At 36.8% G+C, this 27,395-nt stretch overlaps 1 protein-coding gene across 5 annotated transcripts in view; it reads left to right on the forward strand.

The window, feature by feature from the left end:
• Nucleotides 1–27,395, forward strand: part of SLC44A5 (solute carrier family 44 member 5) — a 384,424-nt gene that overhangs the window by 323,079 nt on the left and 33,950 nt on the right. For 4 of the 5 annotated variants that reach the window (XM_067005692.1, XM_067005685.1, XM_067005705.1 and 1 more), the window contains exons 5-11: nt 2,764–2,848; nt 8,820–8,948; nt 9,772–9,832; nt 13,354–13,477; nt 14,804–14,887; nt 17,797–17,909; nt 25,637–25,768. In XM_067005692.1, the coding sequence (XP_066861793.1) occupies nt 2,764–2,848; nt 8,820–8,948; nt 9,772–9,832; nt 13,354–13,477; nt 14,804–14,887; nt 17,797–17,909; nt 25,637–25,768 (728 nt within the window). The remainder of the gene's footprint in view (nt 1–2,763; nt 2,849–8,819; nt 8,949–9,771; nt 9,833–13,353; nt 13,478–14,803; nt 14,888–17,796; nt 17,910–25,636; nt 25,769–27,395) is intronic. The other variant, XM_067005711.1, reaches the window with a different exon arrangement.

Raw genomic sequence — 27,395 nt, forward strand, 5'->3', positions numbered from 1 at the left:
TCTTTCCATTTTATTGGTTGTCTTTTGGGAACTCTGTTAGTCATACCTTGGACCTCCTGGATTAGTCTCGATACCCCCCTTTTTTTTTCCCCTTATATTTTCCATCTATGATTTTTAGAATTCTGTATTCTAGGAGATTTATCAAGTTTTTTCCGGCTCTGTTTTTGATTTTAAAATTTTGGTAATCATACTTTAAATCTCTTAAAGCCCTCTTGTTTCCTATTTATTCCTCTAGTAACATAGTATTTTTATATATGAATAATTTGCTTGAATTACTCTGAAAAAAATTTTTAAGGTCCCTTCTATACCCTGAATTATTTTTATTTCATCTGGCATCAGTTTTTGTTTGTTTACTTTAGTCTTTCTTTTTCCTATTCTGACATCTCTTAAACTTCTGGTGCTACTTGGTTATCCATTTTTACTAAAGAAAGAATTGGGTCACTTGTGTGAATTTGCTCTGTTTCTGTTAGTAGCTCAGTTTTTCCAGGGAGGCCTCTGCCCCGTATGGGATAGGAATGTTGTATTAGCTGTTAGATTTCACTACAGCATGAACTGGTGGGAAGCTGACTGTCAGGCATGGGCTTTTACAATGCCAGAATATGAAGGGTTGTAGACTGGGGCACCCAATCCCACAAAAGCCCTTGCTATCATTCAACAAGAGGCCTCTGTTTTTGCCCATTTTTCCTGGATGCTGGACGTCTTAAATGTAGGTGTATGGGAGGAGCACAGAGATACTGATTTGCACTGTAGACCTGTATATAAACCTTCATTAATCTTCTTACTTTTGGCTACATTTCTCACTCTCAGCTTTGAGTCCAGAATGTGTCACGATTTCTAACAGGCATATCACATCCCACCCTTTTTGTAGCTTTTCTATGGTGCATTCATCACTCAACACAGTCTCATATGCTCTCCATCTTCCAGAAATTGTTGAACTCTCTTGTGCAATTGTGTGCAGATCCCATCCTGCACATCCTTAACAGGTATGGTGAGGTTTATTCCTTTTTGTACTTTTATTCTTTTATTTCCATGAGTCTCGGGAAAGAAGAGACATGGGCTTAAATGCATCTTACATCTCAAACTAGTAGTTTGTAGTTGCTTCTGTTTTGTTGTTTCATGGTGGAAATATAATTCAAGTTAAATAATGAGTTACTTCCTCAATCACTTCTGCAGAAGTGTTCAGCTGCAACCATCGCCATCTACTTTGTACCTAAGGAATCTGAGGACCACTGATGTTTAAAAGATATCAGACAGACTTTGATAGAATGACTATAGATTTGTGCAAAAAACTAAGGAGGATTCTAAGATATTGAAAAACTTATTCTGAAATTGATCTCATCCATTCTGCAACATCTGATGAGTGCCTAATATGGGCCAAGTACTCGGCTAAGTGTTGGCAAGGTAGATGGGTATAAAGATGAATAAGGTACAAACTTTACCCTTGAGGATCACATAATCTGGTGAATAACTTGAGATTATGTAGCATTTTGCAGTTTATAAATCAGTTTTACCTGTGGGGGACTCTGACACTTACTGATTTACCATTCAGCATTTTAACTACTCCTAAGGGACTCCAATGATCCATGACATGTAATAATTTATTCATTTGCTTAGGTACAAATCTGAATCACATGCAGAAGATATAGTCACTTGGGTGGTGAAAGAACCAAGCTCACTCTTGTGGAACGTGAAGTAGCCTTGTGCATGTTGTGTATGAATTTATAGCCAGATTCTTGAGCCATCTGAACTAGATGGGATTACAAACATGAAATGGGTTTATTTCCCCCCTATTATTGCCTTTAACAATGTTCTTTCAAATTTCTTTCCTTCTTGTTTTGGCATCTTGGGTAGCTTCCTTCCATAGCTTTCTAAATACTTTCTATTGTTAAAATGTCCAGTGCAGTCCAACTTAAAATTTGAATCTTGTTTCTTCGAATTCCCCAGCTCAGGTTTGAACACTGCAAGGGAACTTAGAGTGGGAGAGAGGCTCTGTTCTGCTATTTCCCTTCTCTTCCCTCTCCCTGGTCCTAGCTCGCTCTTTGTATTGTGACAGATAGAAGGAAGAGTATCTGTTACTTTCCTGGCCACTGCCCTAGTCCCACATGGTTGTTGCTGCTGCAGCTAAGATGTAACTGACTACCCATAAACTCTGTCTTTGGGGTAAACATCCAAAGGCTGGCTCTCTCATGGTGCACAAGTGGAAATTCTCTGGGGAAGTCCTCACTGACTAGTTCTTTGATTTGAGAAATCAGCTTTGGCTTGCCCTCCACCAAACTCCTTTGTCTTTAACCCTGGTGATTCACCTCCAGTCTCTTGTCAGATGAGGTACCACCAGGAAGATGCAAGCCCATTTACTTGACTCCACGTTCTCCCATGACAGGCTGCTTCAGTGCTGCCCTCTTTCTACCCCATTGGTTTATTTCAACTCTCCTGTGATCCCTTTGGGTCTCACTTTTCCCTGCTAAAACATTAAACATTTTTCAACATTATTTTCAATGACAGTATAGTCTTCTACTTTATGGATGTGGAATTCTTTATGTAACCAATCCCCTGTTGATGGACAATTTGATTATTTCAACTTTTTACTATGACCAAAAGGTGCTTTAAATGTTAGGCAGGTTAAAGGGGAGTTGGAGAATATTTTGCAACTGTCTGGGGAAAATGAAGCCGATTTTTAAATGTTATGTTATATTAAAGTATACAGGGGCTGAAATGATATAAAATATTTCCACAGTCACTAAAAATATTATGTTGTTCTCTTAGGAACAAGCCCATTTTGTTTTACTTTAACCTGCTCAGCTGTACCAGTCCCTCCATGGTGGTAAACCTACAGTGCCCTACCAGACAGGTAAGGCAAAAAAAAAAAAAAAAAAAAAAAAAAGCCTTGCTGGTGATGTTAGCGATTTTTCTTGGATGAAAGAATTGAGAAACTACATTAGAGTTCTGGGTGTGTGTGATTAATGATGAATTTATGGAAGGTGGGAAGACAGAAGTATAAGCTCATGTTTGTTCATATACAATTTAAAAAAATCAGGGATTAATCATTTTAGTATTACCGGGAACCTCAGTGATTATTTTGTCTAACTACCTATTTTTATAAATGAATAAACTGCAGCCCAGAGAAGTGGAGATATTTTTCTCAAGATCAGTATTAGGAAGAATAAAGCCAGATACTGTAACTAATAAACCCCAGTTTTTCAGTGACTTAAAACAATAGTTTCTTTTTGGTCATATAAGAGTAAAAGGTGGTGTTTATGGTCAATGGGCAACTCTCTTCCAGGCTCCTTTCATCTGGTGGCTCTGTCGTCCCTTAAGTCCTCAGCAGGAGCAGCATCCAGTTGCCTGAAGAAGACAGAGAAGTTGAATAAAGCACCCCTGTTCTTAAAAGCCTTGGATCAGTAGGGTCACACAGTGCATTTCTACTTATATGCCATAGACTCAGTTTTATTTGTTCACACCGAGATGCAAGAAGGAGGGAATAAAGCAATGTAATTGTGGGCTGAGCAGCCTCTTGTGTACCATGAACAAATGAAACAATAGGGACAAACTTCATTGTTTCTTCCATAGTCTGTCCCTCTGTCCTCCAAAACACCCTTCTTCCCAAGGGAGACAACCCAGAATCCCATGTGGTACTATCTTTAACCCATAGTCTAGGATCTATGGATTACAGATAGTCTCTCCATCAGGTCTTGACACTAAATGCACAATGGGGAACAGGGCTAGGAAAATTAGAATACAGCTCCCATTCAGAAAGGGAGGAGGTATAAATGCACAGTGGTCTTTAGTGCATGGCACTGGAGAACAGTCTTTTATTCGACCTGGATCGTGTTCTCTGAAGGAAGTTCCTTATCCATCACATCCTATGATTCTTTGCTCACCCACCTGGAAGGTTATTTGCTGTCTGTCAGCCTTTGCTGAGCATTGGAAATATACCCTCTTAGGGGCCGTGTGGCTTTGAAACTTTCTTCCTATTGTGCAAGTTTAGAACCTCAAAGATTATATTAACAGTCAAAGGCCTTTACAGGTTAGGTTATGAATTTGGCAGTACAACTACCTCAAAAACTTACTAAGATTTTGACTTAGTTGCTTCCTCTTGGTTCCACTTTGCTGTGCATCAGAAACTAACACAACATTGTAAATCAACTATACTTCAATAAAACTAAAAAATTAAAAAAAAAATCATTCCCTTATATAAACCCTCAGTTCTTTTGCCCCTTCTCATTGTCTTGTACTTCCCTGGCAAAACATCATTCATGGCTAAATGCAGCTTTCTGCCTACTCCATGCCTCAACCCAGGCAGCTGTGTGTTCTTGCAGAAAACACACACAACAGTCCATTAAATTAAGGACCACTAACCTCAAGGGGGCCCTTAATGCTGTCCCCAAATCATACAGGAGACCCTTTGCCCATTCACTAGCTACTCTGCTAGAAAACAATTTCACACCTTTTCCTCTCACCTCAAACCTCCAAGACCTCCTTCCCAGTCTCCATGTCAGCCTCTGACTTAGCTTCCTATTTCACTGAGAAAGTATCAGCATTCAGAAGACAACTTTTACAAGCTACCACGCTGACCTGCACTTGCCTACCTGTCATCATCTGTGTTCATGTATTTACTCTGCCTTCCCTGCTCTTACTGTGGAGGAACAGCCTGTGCGCCCAAGGCCAGCCCATCCGCTCATGCATTAGATCTTATCCTCGCTCACAAAGTCCAGCACACAACTCCAGAAATCTTCTGGTTTTTTCTTTTCTTACCATTTTCCTTCTCTACTAAGTTATCCCCATCGGTAGACAAACATGCTGTTATTTCTTTCATCTTAAATAATTCTCTCCTTGATCCCACATCCCCTTCCAGTTACTGCTTCATATCTCTGTGCCTCTTTTTTTGCCAAACTCCTCATAAGAATAGTTTATATTCAATGTGTCTAAATCCTCCCTTTTCATTTTCATTCAGGCTTTTACTCCTATTCCATTTTCTCCAAATGATATTGATACCATTGATCTCCATCTATTTAAACCAATGGTCAATTCTCAATCCATATTTACTTGAGCTAACAGCACTGTTTAATCAGTCCCTCTTCCTTAATATACTTTCTTCACTTGCCTTCTAGGGCACAACATTGTGTTTCCTCCCAACTCTCTGGCTACTCCCTATCAGTCTTCTTTGATGGTTTCTCATCATCTTTCCAGCATCTTCTAAACACTGGAGTTTCCTCCTCTACCAAGCTTAGTCCTCTTCAATACCTACATTTATTTCTTTTGGTGATTGCACCTAGTCTTGTGGTTTTAACACAATCTATATGCTGCACTTCTTAATTTATCTGTCCAGATCAGTCTGCTCCCAGAACTCCAGATCTTTCTATCCAACCACCTATGCCATGTCTCTACAGGGATATTTAGTTAGAATCTCAAATTTAGCATGTCCAAACTCAATTCCTAGTCTCTGACTTTATCCTTAAAATTGTTCCCCACCCCCATCGGTCTTTTCTATTACAGCTGTAAATACCATCGAATCATCCTGATCCCTCTTTTCTGTCACACTCATGTTTGAGCTGTGAGCTAATTCCTCTGGTCTCCATTCAAAATATACCCAGGACCAAACTCCTCATTTTTTTACCATCTCCTCCTTTTTTCACCATCTTCTCCTTTATTCAAGAAACCAGCTAGATTAGTTCAATGACCTCCTGCTGGTCTCTTCTTGCCCCTGTCTCCAGCCGCTTAGACTCTCTTTTCCGCCCAGCAGCCAGTGTGATCCTGTTAAATGTAAGTCACATTATGTCCCTCCTTTGCTCAAGCCCCCTCCCCTCAATAGCTTCCCAAGTTACTCATATTCAAAGCCAAAGTCTTAACAATGATTAGATCAGATGACTAGATCATTAGTCTTCTTCAAGTCTTCCTCAAATATTACCTTTTGTTGAGACCTCCCTTAAATGCCTATTTAAAATTAGAATATCACCCTGGTACCTTTCATCTCTGGCCTTCTTTCTAGCCTTATTTTTCTCCATAACACCTGCTACCATCTCATAGCAAACAATTTTGTTGATTTGTTGTTAACCATCTTTCCTACTAGAAAGTAGGGATTTTTATCTGTTTTGTTCACTACTGTGTCCCCAGTGCCTAGAACAGGCTCAGAGTAGGTGATCAGTAAATATTTGTTGAGTGAATGAGTAAATGAGTGAATGAGAGAATATCTTCCTATTCCCAGTCTAGAAAATTTTCCACTACACTATAGAAATACATCATTCCCATGATGAAACAAAAAATCCTTGCACATTATGCTTTTTATTACATTTCATAAATTACTAGATTACATAAATTACTAGAATTACTAGATTATCCTTTCTTCATTGCAAATTGTAGTGTTTTAACCTTCAGTGTAACTCTCTCTTCCAGTCACCAAATCCTAATTTATGTTAGAATGTTAACCCTATGCGAATGGAAGATGTAAAAATAATGATGAAGAACTATATTCAGAATGCCCCTTTGTGGTTATACAAAGAATCAGAACTGAGTCAGAATATACATTAGCTGCCAATAATGCAGGATTGCTTTCAGTCTGCCAGGCAGTAGTGTGTCTACTGATCCAAGCCATATTTTTACTCATGATGGTTTTTGTTAATGCAGCATGGTCCAGACATGTGTCATAAGAATTTAAAGGACAGACCTTGATCAATTAGGATACCCAACCTCAATGTGACCTTCATTTTTGGCTAATTATATGTTGGTTGCTACTAATCAGCACCCTATTTGAAGTAAACAAATTGGTCTGATAGAGAGTAAAGAACATTTGCTGTACTGTTTTTTTTAACAGCTCATTTGTGTCTGGAATGAAATTTGATGTGATTCTCATTATAAAAATATTTTTACCACTTAAATTACTCTCTTTTATATGTTGCATACACTGCACTTTTATATGTGTAGTATACATTGTATGTGTGTGTATTTATAAATACAGAATTTATCATAGCCTCAACTCAGTAGCTCCTACCATCATTGAAAGCCGATGAAAACATTAGTATATTCAGTATTCACTTTTATTAATCCATTCAGATGTATCCAACAAGGGGCTAGTTCAGTTATCTTTCAGAGTTATGTAAGTAAATTGCCAAAGTCTAAATGTCTGTGAGGTAGCTCTTAATATATTAATGGTTTTTTCAGCTTAGCTCTGATCAGAGTAAGCTTTTGATGTTCGCATTGATAATGACCTCTTCTTTCAAAAAATGTGAGCATGTTGGTTGGTTGTCGTGAATGTCCCTAAACAGTTCTTCAGTTTTCATAGAAAGATACCTGTGAGACTTTCAATATTTCCTCTAGAGGTGTATGAATGTGTGTATGTGCTTGTGTGTGTGTGTGTGTGCATGTGTGTGTAGGAGAGACTGAGAAAGAGAAAATGCATCTGGAGGTGTGAATGTGGAGATGGGTTGTTTACCTTGTCAAAACTTCTAAAAGAAATTGGACTGCTGCTGCTACAAAACAATATTAACTGTGAGATTTTTGAGGTACCCATTTAGTTATCTAACTACTACCTTAGCTGTGGGGTCGATACCAATTGTCCTCGTGTAGTAGAGACATGACCCAAAAAAGGGGAAAGAGATGTCACCTCAGCAGCCGTGTTTTTACCTAACTACCAGTGGGGGTTGAGCTAGAATCTGGTCAGTGAGAATAGTTACCAAAGTACAGTAGGGAGATGGAGCAAGTCAGAGCTGAGAAGCCTTTCCTAAGGAGGAACTGAAGTTGGAGGAAGGGAATGTTCAAGGATTGACTACAACTCTTATGGCTTCCTATGATCTTTGTTTTTTTATTACAAACAAAAGCAAAACCAACAGCGTGAATCTTCCCTGATTCTGCTTTCTCTCTGTGGAGTTACTAATTGGATTGCAGTCACTCCACGGTGGCTCCGTGGACTAGCATGACCCTCTGGTTTGGCATTAATAGGGCCTCAAAGTTAATTAATGTAAGATAATTGCATCAGTGACCTCTCTGCCCGTGTTTGACTGGTGCTGCTGAAAGACAATAATAATGATTGATTGCCACAAATAGCTCTAATTTTGTTAGTTTCTTATGGTAATAAAACGTCCAATTATGTTCTGAGAATTCATTGGCACTGACAGTTATTAGTGGCATAAGTTATCAGTGTTTGGAGCGTTTTAAATTATCATTGTATTCACCTAAAGGACAGAAAGCAAGATTCTAACCCTGAAAATGTATAAACTACACAGGTGAAATTAATCTTGCATTAAGCTCTTAGCTACTAATTCAGAAAATCATTAAAAATTTTCATTAAAAGTTCATCACTGTCCTATGGAAGATGTCACACAAATCTACAAATTATAAAATGGCATAGAACTGCACACACATACACACACACACAAATGAATGCATGTAAAACTGGTGGAAACTGAATAAGGTTAGTGGATTGTAACAATATCAGTTTCCTGATTGTGATATTGTACTATAGTTATGCAAGTTATTACTATTGGCCAAAACTGGGTGAAAGGTATGTGAAATCTATTATTTTTCACAGCTGCATGTAGATATACAATTAGGTCAAATCAGAAGGTAAAAGTAAGTTTGTCATTGTACAGCATCTTATTGTTTTAACAGAACATCAACATTGAAGGGCAAGGAGTAGAGGTTGAATACTAGTACATGAAATTTTATTTTTAACAGTAAGTTTAGAGAATTGATTTAAGTTTCTTAGATGGAAAATGGTGCTTTGCTTTTTTATAGTGGTGGGTAATTTGGAAGTTTAACCTCGTAGATAATTCCTTGGTTTGTTCAACTCAATTCAATTCCCACCATTGTGTTTCTTTATTTCACAGATCTGTGTCTCCAAGTGCCCAGAAAGATTTTTAACCTACATGGAAATACAGTTTATGTACAGAAAAGACAGAAACTACTGGACATACTACAGCCAGTTCTGCAAGTCTGCTCTTCGTAAGCCTGCGAAGGTATGTGTGTTTAAGCTTAAAACTAGAAAGAATTGACCTTGATTCAATCGCAAGTGTAACATGAGCATTTGTAATAGATCAAGCTCCAAAATCTTCTTGGAAGTGATTACCAACGCTACCATTTCATTAAAACACAAATGCACATGTACATACAAACACACACAATTTATACCATATCATTTTGTAGACGTGGGGTGTTATACAAGACTGTTAGGTCTGGTAAGTTAGCATCAACTATTCCCTGACACCAGCAAATTCTCTGCTTGGATTTTTTGCTGTCTAGAGCTAAGAGCTAAATGTCATTTGCAGTCACCATTTCATTAATGTGGTGATGAAGCTTCATGGCTACTTAGTAATAAGAATTTTACTTCCAAACCTGGTTTGATAATTACTCATTTTAAAAGTCCCCAAACACTACCTAGATTTAAGATTTATAAGGGATTTCTAAAGCCTTATTGTGTTAATTAGTAGTAATGGCTTCTAAATTAGAGAAGATGCCATTTTTCCAGAAAAAAATTAAAGGGTTAGGAGACTAAGGATATAACTAGGACGAAGATATACACCTTCAAAGACATGCCTTGGTTTCAGCAGGTCTGACTTTATTATTGTTGATTCAATTGAATTACAGTTAGGATATTTAAGAGTGTTTGTCAAACAAGTATGTGTTTGTGATAATCTTACAATTACTCTTATCAGGGGCATAATTTGGGATAAGGAGATTATTAGGGAATTGAATCTTTAAAGGACAGAATTTTTATATTAAGAGTAAAACTTGTCATCACATCATCTTTAAAATGTTAACATACTCTTCCTTCAATTTTAGACTGTCACACAAGTTTTACTGGATGATGATTGTCCAACAGCGATTTTTCCAAGCAAACCTTGTAAGTGGCTATTATTTTACCTTAGAAACACAGAATCTACCAAGAAGTTATTTAATTCAATTCCCCTATTTCACAGTTGACAAAACTGAGGCTGGGAATGGTCCTATGGCTGGCCCAAGGTCCCAGAGTTAATTAGGAAGAAGAAAGCCCATTCTTCTGGCTCCAGCTGGGGATGTTCCACTGGAGCTTGGTGAGGTTTTAGGTTTGGCTGCTTAAACACAAAACAAAAAAGTTTGAAAATTGGGGCTTCCCTGGTGGTGCAGTGGTTGAGAGTCCGCCTGCCGATGCAGGGGACGCGGGTTCGTGCCCCGGTCCGGGAAGATCCCACATGCCGCGGAGCGGCTGGGCCCATGAGCCATGGCCGATGAGCCTGTGCATCTGGAGCCTGTGCTCCACAACGGGAGAGGCCACAACAGTGAGAGGCCCGGGTACCGAAAAAAAAAAAAAAAAAAAAAAAAGTTTGAAAATAGATTTTTAAAAGCCCATTCAGATTGATTCTTTGGTGCTCTATGAACACACATAAGCACAGACACACTCTAACACATCCGCCCCTGAATTCAGCCAAAAAGTTTGTTGAGAAATTGCCAGGGGAGTGAGGGTGAGGCATATACTTGTATTTATAATTTGAAAGTTGAAATATTTATATGTCTCCTGAATGCATCAACATTTTATTTCTTTAAAATTTATAAACTTTATTTAACTGTTTAGAAGAAAATGAAATAATCACTCATTTTCCTTTCTTAAGGCTATAATTCTAAAAACAGAGAAAAAACTTCACATAAAGATGTCCATCACAGTGTTATTCCAAAAAGTACCCCCCCAAAAAAGAAAATTAAAAGGAAATATTCTAATATCCAAGAGCAAGGAAAGGCTTAAATAAATTATGATGTATTCATTAAATGAAATATTTATAATTTTTACATATAAGTATTGTGTATATGTTACCATGTTACATAAAGTGAAAAATACTATATGCATTATGACAAGCCTGTATAAATTAAAATAACAACCAAAAAAAACTATTCAAAGAAAAAGATTGGAAAGAAATAAGCCAAAATATTAAGTGATTGTTTTGGAGGTGGCAAAACTATGGCCATTTTCTCTCTTCTTTCTTCTTTTTTCTATATCTCTGTTTTTCCACAATGAGTACATATTTCTTTTAAAATGGAAGAAAGACAACAGTCATCAGTTTGAGTAGAAAGTCAGGTACCGTTGAAGTAGCTACCATCAAACATAATGTCTTACATGCTCCCATCACTCTTCTCTGGATCATTAAAACCCTGCAGCAGAGATGTAGGCCTGGCAAGCAACTGCATTTAACCAGGAAGTCCTGGGCAACATGTGTCTGTAGTCAAGAAGAATGTTACAAATTTTTATGCAAAACGGTAAAAATGAATCATTAGTCACTGAAGATGTAATAGGTATAAAAGTATAACATATAGCCCTGCCCTTATAAGTATAGTTTGGTTAAATCACACAATATGAAGTGTACATTGGGGATACAAAAATGAATAAAGCACAGTCCTTCACAGTCTAGTGAAGGAAACATTAACATAAATATTGAAATCACTTGTATCCCCCCAATAGAGGATTAAGTATAGTACTTGAAACAATAGTATGCAGCTAATAAAATTCACTCATTAAAAATTTTATAAATGGAAAGAAGTAATATTAAAGGAAAGAAACAAGGGATAACCTCTCATGTACTGTATAATTATAACTCTCAAAAAAAATTTTCTTATAGAAGAAAGACTGGAGGAAATGCACCAAAAGGTTAATATAGTTCACTGTGGGTGGTAAAACTATGTACCGTTTTGTATCTTCTTTCATCAAATTTTCTCTACTTTCCAAACATATGAGCATATTTAGTAATTAAAGCTAACAGACTAGATGGTTTATTGCCCAGATATAATATGTAGAACAAGTTTCAGAGGTTCTGTATGTGGGAACAGTCATGTTGAAGGAGCAGAAAGAGAAAGAGTACACAGAAAGGAAGAAGGGAAGGCAGGAGAGAACCTGGGCCTGTAAACCAAGGAAAGAGAGTTTTAAAAGGCAGGGGTTGTCTCCCATGTCAAAGACTCATTCAACAGAAAGTTAATTCATTCAACGGCAGATACTTACTGAGTTCCACTATGTACCAAGCACTGTGCTAGGTAATGGGTTCAAGCAGGATGAAGACTAAAAAAGATTTGGAGGTTTTGGCAACTAGGAGGTCACTGGTAGGCTAATTTGCATGGAGAGGTGGAGACAGAAATACGGTTGGATTGAGAGGGAATGGAAGTATCTGGTAGAGGCTACTATGTCAGATTTGCCAGGGAAGAGCAGGAGAGAGAGAGGGCACTGAAGCAGGCATCCTGATTATAAATGCTACGGAAGATGAAGGTGGGTAGATCAGACCATTTTAAGAAAGGAAAGTGAGGAAAAGCTTTACAAGGACATATTTCTTGTTTATATCAGCTGCTTTCATATTTCAGGTTTACTCTCCATATGAACCAATGCAAGTCTGTGATACTTCTTGTAAGAAAAAATATAAAAATTATCCATTTCTGATTGCTCTTCCCTCTTCATTTAAAATTGGGGTTTTAAAACATTTTTAGTAGTAAAGATTTGTAAAGAGGCAAGGATTCTGTATAATTAAAAATAAGCACATAGGGCTTCCCTGGTGGTGCAGTGGTTGAGAGTCCGCCTGCCGATGCAGGGGACACGGGTTCGTGCCCCGGTCTGGGAAGATCCCACATGCCGCGGAGCGGCTGGGCCCGTGAGCCACGGCCGCTGAGCCTGCGCGTCCGGAGCCTGTGCTCCTCAACGGGAGAGGCCCCAACAGTGAGAGGCCTGCGTACCACACACACAAAATAAATAAATAAATAAAGCACATAGAAGATTGAATGGTAAATTAACTCTTCTCAGAAATGCTAGTTTTCAAAGTGTGGGCCGTTTTTGATAGCTTTAGAATTCTCATTTCCAGCCCCTCTTAAAAAAACTTGTAAATGAGCTGGAAGAGAGACAAATTATTCAGACTTTGTAAATAAAAATTCAATTGTCTTAGTAACCTAAAATTTGAGCTGATTCTTATTTCCTAAGGAAGTGTTCACTAAACTCTGGTTTTCAAGGTTTCACTCAAGGAGTATCTAAGAATTTTGTAAAATAACAAAATAAATTCATCCAATCATTCAAGTAAATATAGCCTTTTTATTAAAATGTGTTTACCATGAGAGAGAGGTTATCAGTATTACTCTTATAAAACCTATGCTGTGTGTCCTTCTTATGGCTACTTGATGAATATACCATGTATAAAATAATCAGCAAGTTTAAATGTAGCTTCAGATTATGATCATATTTGCTTTCCATGTCAGTCTTAGAATCATCAGAAAATCTTAATATCAAGTAATGGGCAAGTATCTATATTGAGCAATTTATACATTGTCTAGTAAGAATTTGATTATAAATAACAGAAGGCTTAAGAAAGGGAGGACATCATGAAGAAAGAAAGTGATTATCATAATTTTAATTTATTTTTACAGATCTCCAGAGATGTTTCCCTGACTTTTCTACTAAAAATGGCACTTTAACAGTAGGAAATAAGACAGTGTTTGAAGATGGAAGTGGAAAGACAAGAAATGCTGTAGAACTCAGGGCAGCTGCAAAGTATGTTGTTTACACTCCCATTTTCAATTTCGATGCATCCCATTATTGTCCTCAAACTAAAACTTCCATTAGGTTAAGGGTTATGGAGGAAGAAGTATGTATTATTCTGAAATATCCATGTCATTGTGGATTAGAGAACTCGGTGTGTGTTCATTAAGAAAGCCAAGTAAAAGAGAAAGCAGAATGAATTTGAAATCAGAATAATTATGTTTTTCAAAATGGGTAAGTCTTTCATTATCAACAGGTATAGAAATGAGACATCAGGAAACAGATTGCAAGGCCTTAGTATAATTTACTTTTGAATAAGCATAATTTTTAAAACGCATGCTTTTTTAAAGCACCATTTAAAAAAAATGACTGAAGTAATAAAGCTGCTAGGTATTTTAAAGGGAAGGGGGCCTTAAGAAAGGTGAAACAACCGTGATGCTGCTCTATCAGTACTGTGTCGAATTTCTATGGACTAACTACAGTGAAGTAAATTTTCTGTTTCCCTTGGCTGTATGCAACATGGTGTTCCACGTTATTGGGAAATACAGTTCCCTGGGTGCACACAGACTTGTATGTGCACAAATATAAACACAGAGTACCATTTCATAGCTTAGTTGAAAGAAATCATAAAATAATAGTACAATTCCATTGATGAAAAATTTTAAAGTAAGCACAACTAAATTAAATTACCCTATGATGCATATATAAATGGTACAACTAAAAAGAAAACTAGGAAATTATTATCACAAAAGTCAGGATTATGGTTAACTTTAGGGGAAGGGGGGAGGTGTAATTGGGGCACATGGGGGAAAAGAATGACTATGCTGTAGTTACTAAGTATGTTCACTTTGATAATTCATCAAACTGGATGCTAACGATTGGTGCACTTTTCTGTATGTGCCTCTTTCTGCCTTCCTGCTACAGAGCTGTCAGAAGATTAAGAAGGGGAATTAAATATCATATTCATTCTTGGCTCTATGGATTTTATATTGGCTGTATGGATTTTATAAGTTAAAAGCTGATCTTACCATCTAAATTCATGTCTTATAGTGAGGCTTCTGCAACACTGAGGGTGTGTTGCATATGTTGGAGAGGGGTCTGTTTATCGCTCTTGGAAGCCATGTTGCCTCTGTGTGCAGCTGTAGCTGGCTACCTTTGCAGGTTTACCAAAGTGACACCTCATGTATTGTTGTGGCTAGGAAAAGAGTCACTAGTGATAAATGGTTTCTAAAAATATGCATAGAACTGCAGCTTCCAAATCCCTTTTATCATAACAAGAACATTTCTGTTTAGCGGTAGTCAAAAAATAATTGATTTTTTTTCCTTCTTTGAATTCAGTGGTATCAATAAAGTCCTTGATGCAAGGGCAATTGGAGTGAAAGTGTTTGAAGACTATGCAACAACGTGGTATTGGATTCTCATGTAAGTGAAAGCTTAGGTGTTTCTTCTCCAGCCCAATTCTGATTTTATCTTTGTAGAATTTCTTTCTTCAAATTCCCCATTCATAGTCATGAATAAAATATTGACTTGGATTTCAGTTCCTGCCACTTTCTTTTTCAGACAGAGTGAAGATGAGGCAAAGATATTTGGAAATCTGCCCAGTGGTAGCAGAAAGTTATAAGAATGTAACTTTAATTTTATTAAAGCACTAGTAAAAGTCCTCTTATAAACATATACTTCAAGTCACGCGGGGCCATATCTGTGGTATGTTTGCTTCTCATCACACGTTACAGTGGATGCAGTGTTATTTCTCTGGTACTCATTTGTCCTCCCCTTGACCTCCAAAGGATCATTCTTATTTTTTAACACAGCCCTTCCACATCATGTTTGTTATCATCATCATCAAAGTCACTGTACTTAAGAGAAGCTGAAAAAGACATTTGAAGGGAGGAGGAGATTTTAAATTTTCAGACATAAGATTTGCATTTCTGAAACATAAAGGAAAATGTAGTCACTCTTCTGGAGCAGGTACATGTTTTGATATGCCTAAGGCTGTCATTACTGTCTGGCTCTTGTGCCACCTTCTTGTACCCTAAGTACCCTAAAAGCATCTATGATTCCCTGGTGATCAAAGAATAAAGTGAAAACTTCTTCAGATACTTACAAAGCCCCTTACAATCTGGCCCAACTTAGTTTCCCAGATTTATCTCCATGCATGTTACTGGATTAACCCTATATTCTAAACACATCAAATAGCACGCCCATCCCCGACTGTCAAACCCCCATGTTTTTGCACATTCTATTATCTTTCCTAGCATATCCTTCCTTGTGTCCTGGGCAACGCCATCTCATTATTTAAAATCAGCTTTTGTGTCATCTGTGATGTCTTTCTTGACCTCCCCAGCTATAGTAAATTACTTGCCCCTCTGTGTTCCTTATGGTCATTGGGTGTGTGTGTGTGTGTGTGTGTACATGTGTACATACCTATATATAAACACACATACCTGTCTTCCATATAGCACCACTGTCTTGTGTTTTATTTACCTGACTCTTTCCCTCTGGTAAACTATGAACTCTTTACCATGGTAACTATGTCTAACTCATCTTTATTTTCCTAATTCCTGGTGTGGTTCTTGGACCCTAGAGATGCATAGAAAATGTGGAACAGTTATCAAAATACTAGGGGAACAAGAGAGATACATTTAACTATAAGATGCTTAATAAAGTCAAAATTGCACTGTGTGTAAAATACTAGTGAGTAGTTTTTGGAGCTATAAAACTAGATAGTTTTATCAATTTTTACTCATTTTGATGCTTTGTCTTAAACAATTACAGTAATTATTTTCAGTGTGTATTTCAGTATATATCTCCATAGCAGAGATTGTAGTCTATACTTGACAGGAAACTGGTGCCCCTATTGTCAGACCCAAATATCACTAGATAATTTCTATGTTTTTCCTTTGTTTTGGTTTTCCCACTCTTACCTGAAAAAAGTGTAAATTGCGATAGATTCTCCTGTCCTCCTCACTCCCAACACACACACTGAAATACTCTCTACCCAGGAACTAAACACCTGGAATTGCTAGAACATAAACATAGTGCTAGAACATATACACCTCCCTTTATTTTCAACTCTTCTGTTCTCATCTATTTTATACATATAAAGGCAAAGACTGACGTGCTGGGACTTAGTTTATTCAGTTAGAATTTTTATGCGGGAATTAAAAACACAGAACAGTAAAGAGATATATTTCTTTCTTCCCCCCCTGACCTTTTCTAATAACCCCCTTGAACTATGCCACAGTATAAATCTTCAACTATGTTGAAGATTTCAGCATTAAAGTATCTGTGATTTTTAAAAGGGAATGGCTTCTGAAGTTAAAAGCACAGGCTCTGCAAGACTGTGAGCTGAGGAGGTACTCTGATACATGCTGTCATCTATCCAGTGACAGTATTATTAATATTTTCTTTTTAAAGATAATATTTGAAGACAATAAACTCAATCAATGTGCCAGGCTCTGTCTGTTTGGAAACTTGCAGATATCACCAGTGGTGTCAGTTCTTAATAGAAGCACCAGCCAAATTTCCAATCTTAGTGAGTTCTCTTTGATGAAATTACCTAGAAGAATCCAATATGATTTTAACCTGGATATATGGGGGTGTGGGGGAAGAAGTACCTCTAGTAGCTCAATCAAACCCCAGAAAGAAACTGAAACAGAAGGAAAATATTCATGCTGTTGATTGGTTCATAAAGTTGCATGGCCCAGGAGACACAGAAGCCTTATCACGGCTCCAAATAATGGCCCACAGATCACTGGGGACCTGAAATAAATGTCTAGTGAGGTTAGACATCACAAACGATTAGAGATAATTAGACCAGAATGATAATGACTGCAAAATCATGGATTCAGGAACTGTGTGGGACAGTTATTTTGCTTGTCTTTCTGCCCTAAGTTTGTTCCCTTACTGCTAGAGTGTTATATTACATAAGGTTTTCATTAGTGACCAGGTAGATAGAACAGGAACAGCACAATTTCCTCATGGATATGCTTTATCCATGCTTTTTATACTTGGTGGGTAAGTGTGAAGGAAAAAAATAGGACTGTGGCAGATAGGAACTGTGTTTTTTCCTGGAACAACTATTGATACTGAACTTCAGTTTACCTAGGCACAAAATTGATTCATGTGTAAAGTCCCTGATGGTCCTACTCTTTCACATGAAAATCTTAACAGCAAAAATTATTTATACTTTTTAACATTATAAATGTTTCTATAGCCAGGTAAAATAATCAAGAATCTTTTTGAATAGAAAAATGTGTTGTCTTGCTGTGCTCATTCTGCTATGTTCAGCACACTGGCCCACTGCGTTTGTTGTGCATTTTTTCCTCCAGTGGCCTGACTATCGCCATGCTCCTCAGTTGGATGTTTGTGGTACTCCTGAGGTTCACGGCTGGCTTCCTCTTCTGGCTCTTCACCTTTGGTGTGATTGGGATTATAGCTTATGGTAGGTATCACCCTCTTAAAATCACCAAATATCAAAATAATCTTTTTCTTCTCAGTCCACATTATCAATCACCAGAAAGCATTTTCCTTGCAGTGAGTTTAATTATTCCCCTCCAAAAGTTGTTAAATTGAGAAAAATTATTTAATTTTGCATATATTGTCTCTATTATTTCTTCTTTATCTTGTAAAAAAAAAAGTGCTATCAGAAAGTTCTACTGTTTTTCTCTACCAGCCTTTGGTCTCATGCCTCATGGGTATTAAGAAGGAGGTGAAAAGAATCCCTTTTAAGTTAATGAAAAATATTTCAGACAATTTCTTTGAGTCCTTTAACTTTTCTGTCTGATCAAAGGCCAGGTCTACATTGTTACAGAAGTGTGATTGATCTGTTTTCCTCTTTCAACTTAGAACTTTTAATCCAGGTACTGTCACATATTTTAATAATTGGCCAGTACTCCATAATGAGGCATCACCCTCTAGAGGCAAGTATTCTGAATTACACATTGGATGGAGAGTTACTTTATTTCAAGGTTGAGCTCTAATTAAATCAACTCAATCCTGCTAAATGCAGTACAGGTAAAATGCAAACACTAAAAAAGGAATTAAAGTTTCTCCTAAGGAACAGTATAGCACTTATGGCAGCTTTTTCTCAGTCTTCTAATAAATGTATGGGCCAATATATGAATGTTTGAGAGGTTTCTATTCAAAAGAATGATTTCTGCTACAACACCATTTAGATTGACAATGAGATTTGGTCACAGATACCAAAAATAACAATTTCCTATTTTTGTCACTCAAAGAAGAAGAGCTTTAAACACATGTCAGCATTAGAAACCAGAAGAATCCGCAAAATCTGTAGCTAGCTTGGGTTCCAATCCCAGCTCCATAATGTAACTGGGAGACTTTGGAAAATTTTAATGATTATAAGCCTCAGTTTCCTTATCCAGAACAGCACAATAATGGTATCTTCATCTCACAAGACTGAGTATAAAATGAGACAATTAATATAAAGATCTTAGAATGGTCCCTGGAATACAGCAAACACTCAGCATGTCTTGGCGTATTGTTATTATCCTGCTTGTTATCCTAATTAAGTTTCTAGACAATTGTTCACATCTTTCCAGGTATTATTCCTTATCTGCTCACCCTGTGCAGCTGCCTGTGAAGAGGTGGGTCAGTCTGGTAGAGGAATGCAAGAATTGCTGTCCTCTAATCTGAAACTCCCAAGAAAGCTTTTTGTCTAAAAGTCGTTTTTTGTTTTCCTCCTTGGAACTCAAAATATTCCCTTTCCTTTGTCATCTTAGAGGTTGAGCATGTGAACAATTCTCATTGACCAGAACAAATTAAGAGATATATAGGGGAGGCCGTATAACACCATGGTTACAAATATGTATTTGGAGTTTGAAAAAGGCACAGTTCTAGAATCATCACATTAATTGTGTGATTCTCTGCAAGTATATAGTGTCTCGAATTCATAGTATCCTCAACTGTATAATAGGAATCTGTGAGTGTTAATAAATAATGTATATAAAGTACTTAGAGAGCTGCCTAGCACATAGTAATTGTTCAGTAAATGGTATCTATTATTTAGTTATTATGCAGGAATATTATTGAGGAAAGAGGACTTGAAGCCCAGGGAACATACTTTTAAAAACAAACAAACAAACACTAGGACAGGAGTGAGAAAGCAATAGAAAAATAAATTGGAAAACACTGCTGAGATTTTCACATCCACCAGTATGGAAGAATTAATAATCTGAAGGGTTCTCTTGCTATGAAATAATGGCATAAAATAGTATTGTATTGTTTTATGTAATGTATTTTTTTGATGAGCTTACCAGAAGTAAAGGAAATCTCCCCAAAAGGAAAACCATTTTAAACCCACAAGCTAAAATGTGGGGAACCGAGCAGGAAGCACATATGAATTTATGGGCGGACCATACCAGGGCTACAATCAGGACACTTAGAGACAGCAGAAGAGTAGAGGGTCAGACCTGAAACTCCTGGAGTAGGTCTGGGATCCTGGAAAATGTATAAAGTGACCCCAGTTTGGTAGTACCCTTTGGTTGCCAACAGAAACAAATATAAATCCCCTGTAGATGAAAGCACCTTCAATTCAGATCACCAGGTTTCCACAGATTAAAATGAACAAAGTATGAGCTACAATCAGAGATTACCAAACATGCAAGGAAATGGTCTTTTGCAAGAAAGAAAAGGGGGCTTCCCTGGTGGTGCAGTGCTTAAGAATCCACGACACGGGTTTGAGCCTTGGTCTGGGAAGAGCCCACATGCCACGGAGCAACTAAGCCTGTGCGCCACAACTAGTAAGCCTGTGCTCTAGAGCCCACAAGCCACAACTACTGAAGCCTGTGTGCCTAGAGCCCATGCTCTGCAACAAGAGAAGCCACTGCAATGAGAAGCCCGTGCACTGCAACGAAGGGTAGTCCCTGCTCACCACAACTAGAGAAAGCCCGCGCACAGCAATGAAGACTCAATACAGCCAAAATATATATATAAGATAAATAAATTTACATAAAATAAAGAAACAAAAGAAACTATAAACATCAGATTGACGCCTCCAAGAATTCAGATATGGATCGATACAGAACATGAGATAATCATGTATAAAATGTTTAAGAATTAAAAATACAATTAAAAAAAAGAAATCATCAAAAATATCCAGGCATACATGAAGATGAACCAAATAGAACTTTTCAAAACAAAGCAATATAGTGTTAGATTAGAAATTAAATTGATAAGTTAAATAGTAAAATAGAGAATTAATGAACTGAAAGATGAACCTCTGAAATAATTACTCAGAATACAGCAGAATGTGACAAGAGGACAAAATATGATTGTGTGGGGTTAAGAGAGAGAGAGAATAGATTGAGAATAGATTTAGGGCCTAAGATATATCAGCATATTTGAAAAGTATTGGCTGGGAATTTTCTAGAACTGATGAAAAGTATACGTTCAAAGATACAGGGAAGCTTTAATTATACAAAGGAGAGTAAGGGAAGTGACACCCATATCTAGTTGTACTTTCTTTTATTTGTTCAGTCAACAAATATTAGTTGAGCAGCTGCTGTGTAACAGGCACTATTCTAGGCTCTTGAGAAAGAACAGTAAACAAAAAGACAAACGTTCTTACTCTCCTGATACTTATAGCCTAAGCATATTATCTATTAGAAGGTGATTCTTGCCATGAAAAAAAGAAAATGTAGAATAGATAAAGGGGGATTGAGAGTATCATGGTAGCGCAAGGAGAGCAAATTGCAGTATTAGTAGGCTAGGCCTTTTGGAGAAGAGGTCTGAGAAAACACTTGAAGGAGGCAACGGAGTTAGCCATTGGAGATAAAGGAAGAGTTCCAGACAGTGAGTACAGCTAGCACAAAGTCCTGAAGGTGGGAGCGTGTTGAAGAAATGGCTAGAATGCTTGTGTGGATGAGTGTACTGAGTAAAGGGGAGAATAGGAAATGAGGTCATAGAATTTATGGAGGGCCAGAGACTTATAGATTATTGTAAGATCTTACTTTTTACTCTGAGTGAAATGGGGAGGCAAGGTAGGGTTTTGAGTAGAGAAGGGATATGAAATGATGACAGCTTTAGTCCCTGTGTTGAGAAGAGACCATAGTGAGGCAAGAGGAGAAGCAATGAGATCAGTGAATAGGTTACTGCAGTAATTCATGTGCTAAATGAGGGAAGCTCAGACCAAGGAGGTAGCAATAAGGATGGGCATATAGGTTTTTAATGTAGAACCAACTGAATTTCCTGATGGATTGAATGCAGTTCTTGAGAGTGTCAGAAGTCAAAAATGACTTCTAAGGTTTTAATCCAGGCAACTGGAGAGATGGAGTTGACATCAACTGAGATAGGGAAGGTTTGAGTGGAGAAAGGTTCTAAACCTTTTGATTTAGAAAGGGGATTGATCAGAAGTGTAATTTTGAACATGTTGAGTTTGAGATGTTTATTAGGCATTAAAGTGGAGATGTCAAGTAGGCAGTTCAATATACAGTCTGGAGTTAGAAAGAGAGAGTTAGCCTAAAGAAATATAGTTAGGAGTCAGAAGCACTAGAGCCATGACACTGGCTGAGACTACCCCAAAAAATACGTATACATAGAGATGTGGACCAAAGACTGAGTTCAGAAGTCCTCCAACATTAAGAGGTCAGGGAGAAGAGAAGGGACCAGCAAAGACAACTGAGGAAAAACAGGTTTTTTTGAAAACTGAAAGCAGGTGATGTTATAGAAGCCAAGTTAAAAAGGAGCAACAACAACAACAGCGGAGGGAGCGATAAACCATGTCAAATGGGGCTGATAGGTCAAGAAAGATGAGAACTGAGAAACTGAGACTAGGCCTTGGATTTAGAAATGTGATGAGATCACTGGTAATCTGATGAGGGCAGTTTTGGTAGAATAATGAGAAAGAAAAGTCTGGTTAGAGTGGATTGAAAGAGGATGGGAGGAGAGGAACTGCAGATAGACAATATAGATGGCTATTTTGGAGAGTTTTATTGCAGTGGGGAGTAATTGGGCAGTGGATTGGGGGAAGAGTGTCAAAAGTAGAATATCTTTTGTTTTATTCTTTAAGATGTAAGAAAGAACAACATGCTTGTATACTGTTTGGAATGACCCATTAGAGAGCAAGAAATTAATGATGTAAAAGAAAGAAATTGTTGTGAAACTTCAGAAGACCAAAGACAAAAGACTTTTAAAACAACTGGAGAGAAAAGACAGATTATATACAAAGGAACAATTAGGCTGAAGCAGACTTTGTTTTTAATTATAAAATTTTAAATTTATTTTTATTTTTGGCTGCATTGAGTCTTCCGTTGCTGCGTGTGGGCTTTCTCTAGTTGCGTCGAACGCAGGCTACTCTTTACTGCGGTACGCAGGCTTCTCATTGCAGTGGCTTCTCCTAATTGGAGCATGGGCTCTAGGTGCGCAGGCTTCAGTAGTTGTGGCATGTGGGCTCAGTAGTTGTGGTGCGTGGGTTTAGTAGCTCCGTGGCATGTGGGATCTTCCCAGACCAGGGATCAAACCCATGTCCCCTTCATTGGCAGGCAGATTCTTAACCACTGTGCCACCAGGGAAGTCCCTGAAGCAGACTTTTTGACAGCAACAAAAGAAGTAGAATAATACCTTCAAAGAGCTAAGAAAAAATAACAGTCAACCTACAGCTGTACACCCAGCAAAACTATCTTTCAAGAATAAGAGTAACATAAAGATATTTTAAGATAAGTAAAAACCAGAGTTTATAAATAGACATATACTAAAGGAATGCCTACTTCAAGAAGGAAAATGAGGGGCTTCCCTGGTGGCACAGTGGTTGAGAATCCGCCTGCTGATGCAGGGGACACAGGTTCGTGCCCCGGTCTGGGAAGATCCCACATGCCGCAGAGCGGCTGGGCCCGTGAGCCATGGCCACTGAGCCTGCGTGTCCGGAGCCTGTGCTCCACAATGGGAGAGGCCACAACAGTGAGAGGCCCGCGTACCACACACACACACACAAAAACAAAAACAAAAACAAAAACAAAAAAAAAAAAGAAGGAAAATGATTCCACAAAAATGTATGAGATGCAAGAAAGAATGATGAGCAAAGAAAATGAATTGGTAAATGTGTAGGTAGAGCTTAACAACCTTTGTATAAAATAATGATAATATCCAATTTTTTGAGGTCTAACTGTACAAAAGTAAAATACAGAGGAATAATCAGACTAGGGTGATTATTGAGTAATCTAAGTTTCTTGTATTTCCTTGTGTTGACTTTAGACTTGGTTAGTAAGTACACATAGTCAATTTTCAAGGATAATGTATTCTAAAAACAGAGAAGACATCTCTGAACCAGTAGAGGGGAAAAATAGAATATAAGTAAACAAACAAAAACTGATCAATTCTTAAAGGACAAGAATTGGAAGAAAAGAAGTACGGATACAAAGTGGAACAGGAAAAGCAAAAAGTAAGAAGGTTGAAAAATAAATATAGCAATACATTAAATATAAATTTATTAAGCTCATCATTTAGGATACAGAGATTGTCAGGTCAGATTAAGATATAAATATACAAATTGGAGCTGTCCTATTTACATAAGTTACATAAAACATAAGGAAATTGGAAGTTTCAAAGTGAAGGGATAGATAAAAATATACTAGCAATCATTAACCAAAAGAAAGCTGCAGTAGCCATAATAATATCAGACAAAATAGATTTTGGAATGAAAAGCATTGCTAGGGATATAAAGGATACAATTTACTAAAAAGATATACTAATTCTAAACATGTATGCATCTAAAAATAGCCTCAAAAGTCATAGAACTATAAGAATTAATAATAAATCAATAAATAATAAATATGGGATATAAATACCCCTTAAGGAGATATTTCAACATATCTTTCTGCTAAAATAAGAGAATAATAAGCACAGGATTCAGAATAATTGTTCTTTGGCAGGGAGAGGCAGTAGGTATGATAGGATGAAAATCTCAGGTAGAAGAAAAATTTTTATTTTGTGTAATTAGAGCAAAATTAGGATGATAAAATCTTAAGATAGGTGATGCATTCGTATGTTTATTTTACTGTATTGTATGCTTTAAAACCAACATCTGCATTACATATAATTTTGTATGCATCAAATATTCCATAAAGCATTTTTAAAGGAATTTTAAAAAATTCACAGGGAAAGCAGTGCCTAAAAGGAAGGGATTTATCTTATATTTCTTTGAGAGACAATTGTTCTTTCTAATTTAGTTTTTTGTCTTTCAATGGGCCATACCCTCTCACCTTGTATCTAGGGAAAAAACCGGTTAGTTTACAGTTAGAGGTTTTAAAAGCTATTTTCCTCATTATTGCTAGGACATATCCAACGGACCTAATCCAGACTCATGGGTCATTAAAATAAATAGGCCTCTTAACTCTGTTTTTTATTCCCACTTTATCTAAACCATGTGAAAAGTCATTAACAGTTTGAAACACAGCGTCTTGGGGAAAATACAGTCCATGTTTGCCTTGCCTGGACACGATCTTTGATAAGAATATGATTTTAGATAGTTCATCAAGACATTCCTTCACCATTGAAAAGATTTCACAAGGGCTTTTTTCAACTTAAATGATTTTTAAAATTTGCTTTTTAAATAGATTATATGTTAAAAGATAAAAAGTTTATACAGTGAAAATTTTCCTTCTCATTCTATTCCTTAGTCACCAAGTTTCCTGCCCTGGAAGCAAAAAATATTGTATTTCTATGTATCCTCCCAGAGATACTTTATGTGTGTATAAGAAAATATATATAGTTCTTACTTCTTATATGAATTATAGCATATTTTTATATCATTTTTTACTTTTCTTTTTTCCATTTAACAAAACATCTGGTGATCATTCACTAACACTAGACTTTGTCCTCTTTATATGGAAATGCAGTATTCTACTGTACAAATATACCATAATTTTTTTAACCAGGTGCTATTGATGGACATTAAAGTTGTTTCTAGTTAAAAGGTCATTTAAAGCTAGATGTTGCCACAGTCATCCAGACAAATACTGAAAACATTTATACTGAATACAGTAGCACATTTAGACTATTAGATGCACATAAAATATTTAATGTGAAATATGAATCTTGCCTTTGTAAAAACGACCATGCTGATCAATTTCATGTAGATATGTGTTATAAGTGTATAGCTTATATTTCAGAAAATAACATTTTATATTAGTCTACTTTTCTCTCCTTTTCAAGGAATATGGCACTGTTACTGGGAATACAGCAGTCTTCAGGGACAGCCAAATTCTCACTTAACTGTATATCACATCGGGATTCAGACTGATATAAGCATGTACTTTCAACTGAAACAAACATGGTTCGCATTTAGTGAGTGGATTTTAAAAACTTGTTTGTTAAAATTGTGATAACGAGAAAGCATCTTTTTGTGTAAAGGAAAATTTGGGTTGGTATAACTTGTTAAAATATACTTATTGCTAATGTCATTAAAATAAGTGTGTCTATAATAATACTAGCTACAATAAATGGAAAAGTCATTGAGGGGAATTTATTATATAATCTAGGAAAATGTTACTTTACAGTGATCTCAAGCTATTTGCCTTCAACTTAAAATGGGTTGGATATAGATGTTTATAGCCATTAATCTGATATCCAAGAAAGGTATTTTAAAAGGAAAAAAATGTGTGATTTTTCAAACTTGTTTTTAAAAATAGAAAAAGGAAAAAGAAAAATAAGAAACAATAATTTTTTCATAGTAGGACTTTTAAACAACTTGTTATAGAATTGGAATAATAAGTAACTGAAAAGAAATGTACATTTTTGAAATGTTTATTTAGATTGAGTTAGTTAAGGGTAATATTAACAAAAATTTTAAAAGCTAGATGATTTCAGAGATGGCTTCAATCCTATATTTCTAAAATGGTTTTATTATACTATTCCTTGCACTTTACAGAGATTCATGTTATTTATTCAAGATTTTAAAGATGATCTATAATTACGTGGTGCTTTAAAAATATTTCATATTTTTATATCTTCATATATTGTTGAAGTTAGAGAGCCAGGGAAGACAAGTTTGAGGATGCCTGGTAAGGAGCCCAGAGGTAGCCTAAGAGGGGGGCAGTATCTTAGAGAGTATCATGATTCCAGCATGGATCCCATCACCATAAATCTGAAAACTTAATTTTGCCACTTCACCCAAAAGTCTTCAGGGACAGGCTCACAACATGTCACAAGAGTGCCTTTTTATTCGTTAAAACTATTAGGGTACTCTCTCTGTGACCAGAATACAGACATATATACCACCTAGGACACTGCTTTCCTGGGGTCAAGGCATATGGGGAATAAGATTACTAATGAGAAAGTTTTTTAGCAGAGACCCTTGGATAGTCTTGAGAGATGTTTTCTTCAGACTCATGCCAAGCTTGATGACCTAGCCCTGCTGCACAGAAGCCCCCACCAGATTCCTTTGTCTGCCAAATTCAGTTTTTCTCTGTTCCTTGGATAGCGCTAGATCAAAATGCCAAATTCTTGCTCTTTGGGTTCCCATTTCTAGCCCTCATGCAGCTAATTCCCTTCACATAACACATTATTTTTTCAAATATGTTTCAGAAGAACTTCACTGATAGCCATTTTTTTTAACTATAAAAATCAGGTGTCTTAGAACTTACATCCTCATTACTTTTTCTGAATTTGAGTGATTCCATATCTCCTCAGCAGTCCACTCACTGTCATCTGTCATATCTAAAGATGACAAATCTCATCCATTATGTATTGAAACCTCTAGTTTTACTCCCAGATGGATCTTAGTTATAGGTTCTATGGTCATCCTGCTGCTGTCTCTTAAGGACCTTCAATACAAAAATCATTGAGATGATCAGAATCTACCATTGGAAAAGTTGAGAGGTACTTTGAGGAGAAAACAGGGCTCGCTTTTATTTCCAAGTCTAGCAATACTTATCTTTCCTCAAATGAGTGTTAGCTTTCACAATGCATTTAT

The sequence above is a fragment of the Kogia breviceps genome, chromosome 1 (assembly GCF_026419965.1).
Source record: "Kogia breviceps isolate mKogBre1 chromosome 1, mKogBre1 haplotype 1, whole genome shotgun sequence".
Taxonomy (NCBI): domain Eukaryota; kingdom Metazoa; phylum Chordata; class Mammalia; order Artiodactyla; family Physeteridae; genus Kogia; species Kogia breviceps.